Here is a 13,334-nt window from a genome sequence, read left to right on the forward strand (position 1 = left end):
TCCCCTAAGAATGAGTGGGGTCTCGATCGTGGTGAGGAATGGTTTTCGGAAGATTACCATCTTCCAGAGGAAATGGCAGATTCTGAGGTGCATGCAGATTGTGGCAAGGAGTGTCTGATGGTGCTAAGAGATGTCATGGCCCAGGAAACAAACGAGATTGAGCAGGATTCTAAGGAGGAGGAGGTTGGCGACCCAAAAGCCCTAAAACCAAATGATGTCGATGTTTGTGTCGTTTGAACTTGTGTAGGTCTCTTTTTGTATTTTGATGTTTCCTTCAACAAGACTAGCCTCGTAGTTTGGTCGGGTTATGGTCGTAGTTATGTGTCTGTTTTTTCAGTTTCCTACATGTATAGGGTCAAGTAAATGTCAGTTTTGTTGGGTAGTTATTGGCAGGTTTTGGTCATGCTCATTTACAACATATATGTTTGTGGCCCTTTTTGTTCCCTATAGGGCTATTAGGTGTCAAGTTTGGAGGCGACTTTCATTATTGCAAGTCCTACAGTCCATATATCTATGTACAACTCTATTATCTTAATATAAATGGGTGTTGCCCCTGCAGCTATTTACCTATACAAAAAAATTAATAAATAAATATTAATATTAATATAATAATAAAATAATATTTTATTTAGGGATCAATTAGAGATGTGATTAAGGATCTTTGATAAAGATTACAATTAATGTTATGTTGACAATTAGAATTAGGCAAATTTATCAGATTTTCACAATGCATGCTATTGATAGTGATAGATTTCAAATTACACAATTGAATCCAAAAATCATCACTATCAATTAGAATTAAAGTTGCGTGAGGGTTACAATTTACTTAGGGTTCAATTATTTGAATTCTATTTAAATCTTTAATTTTTTTAAGATTAAACATTAAAAAAATTTAAATTTATTATTGTATTTAGGTTAGGATTAGCATGTTGTAATTTATTAATTTCTATTTTGGGATATGTTTTATTTATTACTCTCATTTTTTAGCTTGAATCCAAAATAAAATCATCATAGATGAAAATTTTACGAATAATATTGGTCAAAGGTTGCATTAGAAATTATGCTAAAAGAAGTTTTTGAATATCTTTTCAGCCGAAGCTTCTTTTACACTTGGTCTATTTCTTCAATCTTTTAGGTATTCCTTCAAACATAAATGAAGCTAAATTCCCAGATCCTATGTTCTTTGATATCAAATATTTAGTCCTCTAATAATCGAACTCCAAGTTTTCTCGAACATAGAAATTTTCTACATGTGAACCTTTAAACTTTCTCAAACTTAGAATTTGACTAGGTATCAAGGATTTGTGGTTCTTGAATTTTAAACTTTATTATAAAGCACCAATCATTTCAATTACCTTAGCTATAAGCTTCTTGGCCTCCCCAAGCTCTATATTTAGGCTGAGTTTGAATAACTTTAAATATATCATGTCCAAGTTCATAAGAAATTGTGACCAATAGAGTTGTCCAAAAACATACAATCAAGTGTGAAATTCTCAAAGTTCCTTTCCATACCCAAAATATTAAATTAAAAAAATATGGTACAAACTGCACCAAATTCTTGAGCATCAATAACATAGAATAAAAATATTTACTTCAAATATGTGTATAATTCTGGATTCGATTGTGAGTTTTTTTTTGCATTCTGATGCGAAAAAAAAACTCACACAATCGAATCCAAAAGCATACACATATTTAGACTAATGGATTATGGAAATCTACTGACATTAATATTTACTTCAATCAATTTCCACCATATAATGTCAATTATGTATATTTATTTCAGTCAACTTACTCTCCCAAAATTTTGTTTTGCAAAAATCACCTCTAATTCATGACAATGCCATCTTCAAAAATTCAACATCAACATTAACTACTAAGAAGACATATCAACAAGCAACACCAACTACAAAAAAAAAAGAGATAGTAATCCCCATCTAAATTATGTTCACTTCAGTCAATTTCCATTATACAACACCCTCAAATTTTCATTTTGTAGGAATCAATACCAAATCATGACAAGGTCATCTTCAAAGGTGAACATCAACAACAAAGAAGACGTCAATGATCAAAATAAACTCTATTCACTATAATATATTTCATAAGTTAATTGTTTCCTTACATTGTAAAAAAGCTAGTGTAAAGTGGGATGACCCCACAACACAAGGGTTAGTTGTGAACCTCCTACTTGGGAGGTCTTGAGTTTGAGATTGCTCGAGCCCCCACAATGTATGGCAAGTAGGTTGTTTGGTCCCAGACCACATTGACAAAGGTTGTCAACGATAGATGCAATGACAAAAGCAAGGACGATGTCAACGATAGATGCAATGGCAAAAGCAAGGACAAGCCATGGAGGAGTACAGAGCCCATGGAGGAAAGACCATGCCCGATAATGCTCGAAGTTTGTCTGACCAAAATTATGTCCAGCACAGCAAAGCGATAAAGAGGATGTGCTACAATGGAGAGGTGGGGAGATAAGGAGAAACAAGGAGATATAAGGAGTATGGAGTGATAAGGAGTTTGAATGGCCGGTCACACATCTTTGAGGAATAGAATAGATAGGACAACACAAAGGTATATAAGAGTGTTCATGTCGAACATAACTAAGGATGAAGCCCCTCAAAAATGTGGTCTCACTAGTTCATAGCTCTAGTCAAAAGCGGCTCAGCTTCAACCTCTTACCTAGCAAAAAAAAGCTAGTGTAAATTGAAGAATCCTAGGGGCTTATGAGGTGGATCTCAACTATTGATTTAAGTTCATTATGACAATAATATAAATTATTATCACTATTAAATTCAATTCTCACATTCGTCAATTCGTACCCTCCAATATATTACTTAACGTATATTTTACTATTGGTGTAACCATTGCACCTCCTTTGGTGCACGTGCTACTCAATAAAATCATAAACATAATAAATGTAGACACATATTAAACGACGATTCCAACAACATAAGCATAGTGACAACTACATTAAGAAAGTCTTTTGCTCAAAGCACATATTCAAACGTAACAAATTGCCCAATTTTAGGCTTTAGGATAATGTATGTAATGCCAAAAAAAGTTGATTCAAAGCACAAACACTAAAAAACACAAACTAATTAACTTTAAAATAAAATAATCTTAAACAAATAAAACTAACTACAATCAACCTAAAAATAGCCCTCAACCTTTCTTTGAAAATTGCAACTACTAATTGAAGAACCTCAATAGTAGTTTAATAAAGTCTCCACTATTTGAAGAACCTCAAACCCTAAGCATCATAAATCTAATAACATCAACAGTTGAACGTAGTGACTCAAATTTGAGACCCAGTCTGCGAAAACCAAAAAAAATCAAAGAATGAACCCTAAGTCCTTGTGTATGGTTTCACCAAAACACAACTTTTCCAACTAGCAAAATGGAAAACCATTGCCTAGGGTTTTGTTCTCAAAGTTGAATGTTGTTAACCAACTCATCAAGGGCAGCTACAACAAATTAAGAAAACATTCTTTCCATGCCCATAGGTGCCTCCCCCACATGTTTGCAACAAAAAATATCCCTTACTGCTCTAGGTATGCCTAACAATCACAATTGACACTTAGAAGAATGTAAATGCGCTTTACCAACATGGTTATCACTCAAAGGGCCCTCCAACACCTGTTTTAGACATGACTATCAGTTAAAACATCACATAATGCAATCTTGCACACCAATCTAATGCTTTCCACTTAAACTAAATCGTTACCTATCAAGGGTGCCTCATGCCTCCTACCACTTAAAGCTACCTTATTTCTCCTTTCAAGCACACTTGCATGTAATTGTGTCATGTATCTTTACCATTCCTTAATTTCTACCACGGAAAAAGCAATTAGGCATTTGTTTTTGCTAATGCTGCCACTTAAAATGTACTAACCCACACTAGGCAGGCCATCCAATTGTGTATTTCACAATAGTTTTTTTCTCAAAATTTTGAGCTCTTTTAAGCCATATATGTCACTTGAAATACTTATTTCTTCCCCAAGCATACCATTCTCTCATACATGCCATAAACACTTGACAAACCTCACACAAGGCACACTTTGCATCCACTCTCATCACATAAACTATGACCAAATTCATCCAAGCACCTATTTCATGTGTGTCTACCTCTTGTCAATCTCTTAGGTATCATTTTCAAGTATCCATGCCTCTTGAAACATCTAAGTGCCTCCTTTTGCTACCTTCAACCACTTATCAGACATATAGGTGCTCAATTTGCTTATCACCATTGCTAAAAGACTGCCATGTCCTCCTAGGTATAGCTATGACTCCTCTGTCATCTAAAGACTTGATTCAATACATCAAGGTGCTCAAAACGGTCATTCATGCCACTCAAGTGCTTGTTAGGCACTAATTTTGTTACTCATGTCATTAACTTACCAGTCATTTGCCAAGGTACCTATGCTGCCAACTACTGCCACTCAAAGGTGTTCAAATTTGAGACTCGGACGTGCATTCATGCTCCTCTTGTCACTTAGCTGCCACATAGATTTATCATCATGATCTCTCTGCTTCCGATAAAACTTTGCCTACCTTTCTCCATCTTCTATTATTTTTCACTGCCCCAGATAAGTTATCTTCCCTCAAACAGGCTTACATCGTCTTTTGCTTGCACATATGGCACAGCATGTGGTCAATGCACAATAAGAATGATGGACAACACACAGATGAAAGCTTGATGTTAGACTTTTATATATATGACAACTTGTCAATGAACCTGACAAGAAGAAAAAAACAAGACTTTTATTGAAAGTTTCATAGGGTGCAACACAAGATTATTATTATGCAAGGTGTATAACACATCTTCCCTAACAAAATTTTCTGAAGTAGATGAGCAAGATGGGAAACAACAAATAGATTCAAGTGTAAAATTGGGCAAAATAAGGAACAGAGGAATTAAGTGCTTTCATTCTTTTGGAGAAAAAAGTAATTGCAACTATAGAATGTTTATTATTAGTACATTTTTTAGAAAGAAAGCATTCAATAGAAACCTAAAACCTGCAACGTTTTCTCCAGTCAAACTTATATATTATACTCGCCTATACTCATCTCCACAATCTCCAATGACTTTAAGCAGGTCCTTTCCCTTCTGAGTTACTGTCAAGATTTTGGCTCTGTCTTCTTCATCCAAAGCAAGAGAAAATATAGTCTTTAAAGCACTGATGTGTTCAGTTAAACCAAGCCTGACACCTATCATGGAGCCTGCAACTGATGGCTGCAGCATAGGATTCACTCGTAACATGTTAAAACTTTCAGGTCCAAAGGATCTGATTGCATCAAACAGTGCACATAGAAAATATGTTCCTTTTGAATATCTTAATTTAACATTTATGAGTTGAAGAGACTGTACATGATAACAGGACGGATCTAAATGTCTGTGTTGAGTAAACTAAAACTTACTTGATCAAGTATGTACCGCACAGCAACAGCTGAAATAGAGACAGCATGCTTCAATGCAACACTTTTAAGTGTCTGCAATAGCTCTTGAAAAAGACTCCATCCACCCCAGGCATCAACCATCTGCTTATCCCATGTTTCAAGAAAAATATATATTATGCAAATCCAAAATTCAACTGCAATATATCTTCTGTACTCCAGTGCAGCTTTGCAATTTAAAGTTTTGTGTGTAAAGACTGCATTAAAGAGTACAAATAGTATCAAACCATTCAATAAGAGCTTCAGTAGAGGCAAGGTATAGAGATGCATACTCGCTTATATTTTTGAAGGGAAGGAGTGTTCAGTGGAGGGCCGGCAAAAGGGATTGATATGTTAGCATCCAAAAATTTCTCTGATAACAACCCTCCCATTACAGTTCCGTAGCTGGTATTAACAATAATAAGGATTAACTGTAATACTAGATAAGTGAATAGCACAAAATATTAGCAAATGATTAAGTCAGTTGACAAAATACTCAAGAAACATGCAGCTGTTTTTCCTATTTTGGCACACACATTGCTTCACATAGGCACTGTGTGTGTGTGTGTGTGTGTGAGAGAGAGAGTGAGAGAGAGAGAGAGAGTACGTTATTAATTTCACACCTGTGTGTGTGTGTGTGTGAGTGAGAGAGAGAGAGAGAGAGAGAGAGAGAGAGAGAGTACGTTATTAATTTCACACCCGAGAGTTGGCAAAGCTCTGCCATCTTCTTTTGAGGTCGCATATCCACTACAGAATGTTGTACCTGTTAACACTACAACATAATGATGATATCAAAACCTAGTTTGCCCAACCAAAAATATTAAATAACATATATGCACTGTAAGAGCACAATTAAAAAGAAAAATCAAAGCCTAGTCCGCCAATATACCAGAGAAAAAGAAAAACTGTTGCAAACCCTTGCAAAATAGAGTATGCAAGGTTTAGATTAGAAACAAATGTAATCTACCTAGAGTAGAACTTACTTGATTACTGACAATGGGAATACCATTCTCCAAAATTATTTGTAATCTCCTTGTATCAAAATTGGTTAAAGCTAAAGTCTTGATTTTACCTGCATGAGATTTGATATGAAAACATAATCAATGGCAACATTTTCTCTAGCCGCAGCAGGTCGTGTAATGAACTATAGAAGTCTTATCACTTTTAGATGAAGAGTCTTGCAATAAATTATAATGAAGAAAACCAAGATAGTCTGAACTGACAGAAAATTTACAAAATCCCTGAAAAAAGTAGAGGCAATAATATTTGATCCATTGCAATTCAAATGTAAAGAACATACAGACCTTCTTCCCTTAGATCAGTCAGGAATTTCAATGCATCCAGATATTCTGAGTTAGTATAATCCCACCTGATCACAAATCAGCAAATGAAAACCTTCGGAAACAGTCAAAGAAATACTTTTTTTTTCCTTTCCACTAACTTCCACTTTTTCAAAGCTATATAGCATGATATAATTAACAGGTTGAAAAAATATTCTAAAACAGGCAAAAGCTCAAATGTCTTCCCTAACATTGTATGGAAGAAAGGAAATGCTTCAAAAATATGATAAGCAGTTCAAAGTCTTTTTCTATACACAGTAACAACTTGATGTTATTGCAGTTTCTGGATTGCCTTCTTTAGATATGATAGCAAGAAAAGATGTGAGTATCAAATCATGGTCAATATCATGAACCTGTTACCTCACAAAATATAAATTTGAGATTGAGCCTATAGTGCAGACGGAGAAATAAAATTAGTGACATATGAATGGCAAATGCGCTCACCAATGAAATTGAAGCATGTCCAGAGATTTAACATCCATTCGCTTGCGAGAAATGTCAATGTTATCTCTAACATAAGCTCCAGTCATTTTACCAGGAGGTGGCACCCACTTTGTGAGCCTGATTAATCAAAAATAAGTACATACGTCAGCTTCGATGGAAGTTGATTATAGAGGAAACTAAAGATACCTTTTTTATAGGAACAGAAAATTAACTTGTCCATAAAAATATATGTATTTCGATTTAGAACTTTTAGATAGTTATGATGAGATTTCTACAGGTATTCCTGCAAATTGGTACCAGCACCACAGTTTCAAGAAGTCAAGACTTCCCACGCCACTGGGTAGTTTGCTCCAAACTAATATACATTGTTGATTATTTATTGCAACCAGTGATTGATAACTGTATGGCATTTACAAAAAAAAATGTTACAAGTTGCCAGAAAAGGTGGAAGATCGGATGCATACCCTTTAATACTTTCCAACATTTCAGGTGGGCGTTCTCTCCTAACTTTATTGATGAAAATTCCATATAAGTCCTCTGCTGGGCCGTCTGCACAATGCAAAAAATAAAAAAATTAATTCTATAACTAGTATATTTGCCCTTTGGGGCGTTGTTTAAATTGAATACCATGAAAGGGGGTAAATCTTCTGTCAAATTCATGCAGGACTGACACCTAGCCTCATCTGACAGGGTGTTGCAGAGCCAGAATAGGATGTGATAGTTACCCCAAGTAAATAATTAACATATATATATATATATATATATGAGCATGAAATATGTCTCATGGAGATTTGAAGAGTACTCTCCATCATGAAAGCCCCAATGATTTTACCACTTCAGCTCATCCCATTTGACTAACACTAACATAGTTATTAAAATCAGGTAGTCAAACAGGAGGATCAGATCAGGGGAGTTGGAAACCCGGACATGGTGAGACTCGGTATACTTTGACTCATCAAGTTTTAGGTATGAATCAAGATGCTTGGAACTTAAAATGATGGAAAAATGAAAATATTTCGATTTTCCCTATTCTTTATATCCCAATAGGTCAAAAGTTCCTATATTTTGTCAAAACTTAGGTTTCATCAAAACTTCCTATATTTTGTGATTTTCAATTTGTTGGGTCTCCTGTTGAGCCTTGCCTAGCTTGCATTGAATCACAGTCTCACCACTAGGATCTCAAGTGTTTTAAAGTATGTTAGTTTCTTGTGAATTATATTTTGGTATCCAATAAAAACCTCAGTTACTTTTATTAATTTATATCATTAAAAAACACGTTGAACTTCATGAATTTTATACTTTAACCTTGATTTACTTCCATGCAAACTTCAGAGCAATAAAATATCTAAGAGCCTAATTACTTGCCTCTGGTAATTACCTCCACTTAAAATGAAAAAATCCAAAGTCATTTCGCAGAAACAATTTATCGATGATAGAGGGAAGCATGACACAACATCCCATTAGTTTTTCTGTTCAGATAACTTTTCAAAAAGATTTGTTTAAGATTTACTTATGCGCTTATGGATTCATAATCAAATTATAGAAGTTATGATAATTATCATTGGATCTCAACAATTTCCATTAAATTTAATACAATTATGAAACACTTCTTTATCAAAATTAATTCCTTGCAACTCGATAATTTACCGCAGTCTCATACAAGCAGTTAGTTGAGATTTAAATTTAAAAGGACATGGCACTGCATTCTGTGATGATTAACATTAAAGTTACTGTTCTAATAATGTTATTGTTGCTTAAATAAGGTAAGAACAGCTCAAATTAAATAATTATGCAGATTCTTCCAATTACATTTAAATATTAATTTCATAAAAGAACATGTTTTACAATCTTCTACAATTTCTTTTAAGTACCTTGAAAAGGTTAAAAGGAAATCCGTCAATTTTATCCTTTATCATTTTTATGCAAATTTTTAATACTATTAAATAGCTTATGTCCATGTTATTATTGACCTTAGGGAGCTGCCTCTACTAAAACTATAAAATACAAAATCATTCTATGAAACAGAGTTTGATTAAGAGAGATTTATCGCTGGGGGTACGCTAAGCCCAAACTCAAGGGCTGTAGTAACACTAACCATCTTCTATAGTCTGTAATAATGCAAAACCACTTACTATGGTCCACGGTACTGCCAAGGTTAATACTCTACAAAATTAGCCCCGATTTTGTGCTTGACCAGATACCACAGCAACAATTTTTGTTGTGTAAGAGGACTTGAAAAGCTCATCCATAGATTGCATTATCTCAAGAGTGCATCAAATCTCATACACTAGAAATCGAAGGTTCCCCATAGTCCCAATCACCTATAACTTAAACTGTACAGCTTAACTGTCCAAAAGTAGTAGAACTTAGCACTGACAGTATCTCTGTTCCTGTCATTACTAGGCGGCAACCCACATATAGCTCAAGGGCCAAATTTTGACCATTACATCTTTACATGGCTAAGCCATAACCTACAGAAGGTAATGAGTCGCCCATGGGAACACAATCATTTCATCTTGCACAACAGTTATTTTCTTTCTGCAGCATTGTGTAATTATATGTACATATGGAGAAAATTAGGAATCATCAAGATAGAATAGAGAGATGAAGATAGAGAAAGGCAAATAACCATTCATCTCCTCTGAGAGAATGCTATGTATAGCGTTTACATTAGAATTATAAGAAAATATGTCCCAATAACAGAAAAGGATGAGAGCACCTGACCCATAAGGAACCATGCAAATTCAGCCTGGTATCATGCAAATTTAAACTTTAAAAATATCATTTGAAACCATTAAAAATCACGCAATTTTCACATAAAAATTTTGGTTAAGTCTTGCTTCAAAGTTTTAACTTGCCTAAAACAATAAAAGAAATAACCTAACAAATTCTATCCTTAAACCCTAACATATTTCTCTACAATATTAAAAAAACTACCAAATAATTTGTTTTTATTTCAAATAATCACGTCGGGGAACCACCCGTAATTCAAAGCCTATACAGCCATTTCAAACACAAAGATTTATTAATATAATTCCAAAAATGCCATGGCATTGCAACCTGTTAAGATTTCTGTTAAAGACAGTATTCCAACTTGACTTGTCTAAATACTAGTAATAGGTATGGATGAAGTCAAGTCGTTAAAGCTCCTAGATGTTTTAAATGTTTTAAATGGGTAAATTTGATAGCTAAGGCTTTACAAACTCTTCAATGAAAAGTGTAAAAGAATAATAAAACTTACAGTGATCGGCCATGTCAAAAGTGGTAAACCCATTGTCAGCATATTTAAGCATGGCTTCCACCGCACCGTTTCTCTCAATTTTACCCCATCCGCCGCTGGTTTGCCACATACCATTTATAACCCTGCAAATCTCTAATTTGTCTCGTCCCTGCTCAACCACTGCTGTCCACTCTTTGGGAGAAGAAACTGTCTCCACATTCATCTGGGCATTTGGAGATTTCCACCGACGCTGCTGGCCGCTTAATTTGTGCTTGTTAGATATGGCCGAGCCCGCTAAGAGTGGCAGAGTCGCCCTGCCATTTGCAGAGGTGGAGGTCCAGGATGAGGAAGCAATTCCCTGCATTGTCATGACCTGATTAACTCGCAAATTTCCTCTGCTTGGGAAGCCTTCCAAGGATATATTATTTTTTTCTTGTTGCACTTGGATAATTTAGCAATATTTGTTACCTAGCATGTGGTGGGCAACTCACAGGATTTTCCGGATATTTTTTAATTTTTAATTTTTAATTAATTTTCAAGTATGAGTTATTGGAGATAAACTCGAAATTAAATGATACTTCTTTATGTACATTTAAATTTAATCAAATCGTTACATTAAACAGTTTACTCACATGATAGAACAGCTAAACCACTATTAAATGACACCACAGAGATGGATTTATGAATATGACATGAGACATTAAAACTAATCAATATCAATTAAGGATAGTGAATAACAATTTAAGATGGTGTTGGTGTTGTAGGAAAAGGATATTTATAGGTTAAAACTACTAATCAAAGCTAAAAAGCTATCTAGATTAAATAGACAAGTTAATATAAAAGTTAGATTATCAATTAAGGGAGTAATTCATGTTCATAGAGTCTTGTTTAATCTAATTGTGTTGGGTTTATAAATTACACATCAATTAAGCTAGATTTTGATGCATCTGGAATTAGTTCATAATAGTAGAGAGTTTGGCAAGTTGGAGAGATAAATTAGAGTAGAAATATTGCATTTAAATTTTATGAGGAGATCAAGAGGTAGAGAATGTCACCAAACAATTGAACTCCAAAAAAGTTTCACTTTATATTGTCTACATGTTTCAACCACTACATTTTATGAAACTTTTGAGCCCAAATGTATGGTCTTACATGACTAGTTGCAAATGAAGAGAGTTGAAATTACAATGACATACATAATGTGAACTGATGTAGAAGAAGCATATGACAAATGTCAGTAGTGCAGTCCTCTTTGTAGCCCAAATTATTATGTCATACAGATTCATCACACTTCATAATCATATGAAAAATTGTTGTTATATTTTGCACTTCATAAAACTTCACATCAACTCTTACATCTTCATTAATGATTTGTTCTTCCTTATACATCCTCTACACCATCCAAAAACATCATTTAGGTTAGCTCAAATAAGACCTCACAAATGAGACATGTGACCCAAATTAGGTCAGCTCCAAAAATATACATTAACCATAAAATTAGGTTGTGGATCAAACTAGTATATTACTAAACCTTAATCATATCATAAAACATTCTTCAACATTAATTAATAGGTCTAGATCAACCATGATTGAAGGAGCATATCATGTTGGCCAATTATCAATACCACTATCAAGACTGCTCACTATTAACCTATTTACCATTAGAGAGAGACTCAAAACTTTCTGTGAACCAAGAATAAGACATTGAGGACCATTTACAATCTTCCTACAATATCTCCTAAAGAGATCAATCATTAAGTGTTAGTGTAGAAGAAAATCATTAATAAACTAGTAAACGGTGTGCAAACTGAACCAATTGCATGAAGTCAAATGTATGAATAATACCATGCAGGAAAGCACCAACAACCCTGAAACTCTTGTCATCGATCCAATACACTATCCTCAACATCCTCCCAAAGTCGCAAGGTCATACCAATCTCGCGGTAGAATGCAAACCATTCTAGTGACCCACCTGAAGCACCTAATACGGACAAATTATGAATTGCAAATCCAACACAAATCTTTTTCTATACAGATAGTTACAACATGAAATTTGATAGAATGATGCCTAATATACTTCAAAGCATGATTCCAAAACCGCACATCAAAATCATGCAAGCCCGAATGAATGCGGAGTAAAATACCAACACATAGTCATAAGGAACCAGAATGGTCTATACATGGACAAATTTCCTCAAGAAACCAATCAAAGTACTAAACTCAAACACCATAGTAATGAAATCCAAAGCATGTAGACTTTGACCAAGACAACCACAATATATAAACAAGTCAAGAATCAAATAAACCAATACTACCATCTGCTCCATCATTTTCTCTAGACCAAAATAATGTTACCAGGAGATTCTACAAACTATCCTCTACATCTTTGAATAATGGCACAACTACTTTCAAACATCTTAAATGCATACACAAATCATCTAATACAACAATGATCTCCACACATACTACATCTCCTTAGTGGCAATACATAATGTAAGACACCAAGTTGACATCAATGAAATAACATATTGCCAATAGTTTTTGGGTGGTAAGCTAAAAGTAAGCATGGACTTTAGATATCTTGTTGGTGTAAATAGGGGTATTACCTAACTAGTTTCACTATTAGGTCCCTTTCACCTTACCATTTAAGTAAATGCTTAGGGTACACATAGGATACTTATCACATTATGTTGCATACCATAAGATTAAGACACATTTCATAATATTATGGTATCCTATGTCTCATATTGGCCTATATAACCAAGGGTTCCTTCCCTTTACAATATTATTCTATTCAATCATTATATATTCGCATTTATTGATAGAAATACATTTTATTCTTATCAATCTATTCAATCATTATATATTTGCATGGTGAATTGAGAAGAACAATATGA

The 13,334-nt window shown here is 34.3% G+C and overlaps 1 protein-coding gene across 2 annotated transcripts; it reads right to left on the reverse strand.

Moving 5' to 3' along the window:
• Window positions 1–4,903: 4,903 nt before the first annotated feature.
• LOC131039069 (flagellar radial spoke protein 5) lies at window positions 4,904–10,875 on the reverse strand. Of its 2 annotated transcripts, none has more exons than XM_057971714.2 (9): window positions 10,459–10,875; window positions 7,682–7,766; window positions 7,218–7,334; window positions 6,738–6,802; window positions 6,417–6,505; window positions 6,117–6,196; window positions 5,727–5,838; window positions 5,419–5,538; window positions 4,904–5,233 (listed from the first exon to the last, which is right to left on the reverse strand). In XM_057971714.2, the coding sequence occupies exons 1-9, from the start codon at window positions 10,805–10,807 to the stop codon at window positions 5,048–5,050; spliced, it is 1,203 nt and encodes a 400-aa protein (XP_057827697.2). In that variant the 5' UTR covers window positions 10,808–10,875; the 3' UTR covers window positions 4,904–5,047. The 2 variants fall into 2 exon arrangements, with proteins under 2 accessions (XP_057827697.2, XP_057827698.2); XM_057971715.2 differs by having other exon boundaries at window positions 5,174–5,285.
• Between the last annotated feature and the right edge of the window lie 2,459 nt (window positions 10,876–13,334).

Source organism: Cryptomeria japonica, chromosome 6, assembly GCF_030272615.1.
Source record: "Cryptomeria japonica chromosome 6, Sugi_1.0, whole genome shotgun sequence".
NCBI lineage: Eukaryota > Viridiplantae > Streptophyta > Pinopsida > Cupressales > Cupressaceae > Cryptomeria > Cryptomeria japonica.

What these genes read in the sequence shown, in the direction of transcription:
- LOC131039069 (XM_057971714.2), bottom strand. Translation starts at nt 10,807, where the DNA reads ATGACAATGCAGGGAATTGCTTCCTCATCCTGGACCTCCACCTCTGCA. An exon ending in ATGTTGGAAAGTATTAAAGG is followed by an intron (nt 7,335 to 7,681) that starts GTATGCATCCGA and finishes TTGATTAATCAG; the next exon opens with GCTCACAAAGTGGGTGCCAC. An exon ending in TTCCCATTGTCAGTAATCAA is followed by an intron (nt 6,197 to 6,416) that starts GTAAGTTCTACT and finishes TAGTGTTAACAG; the next exon opens with GTACAACATTCTGTAGTGGA.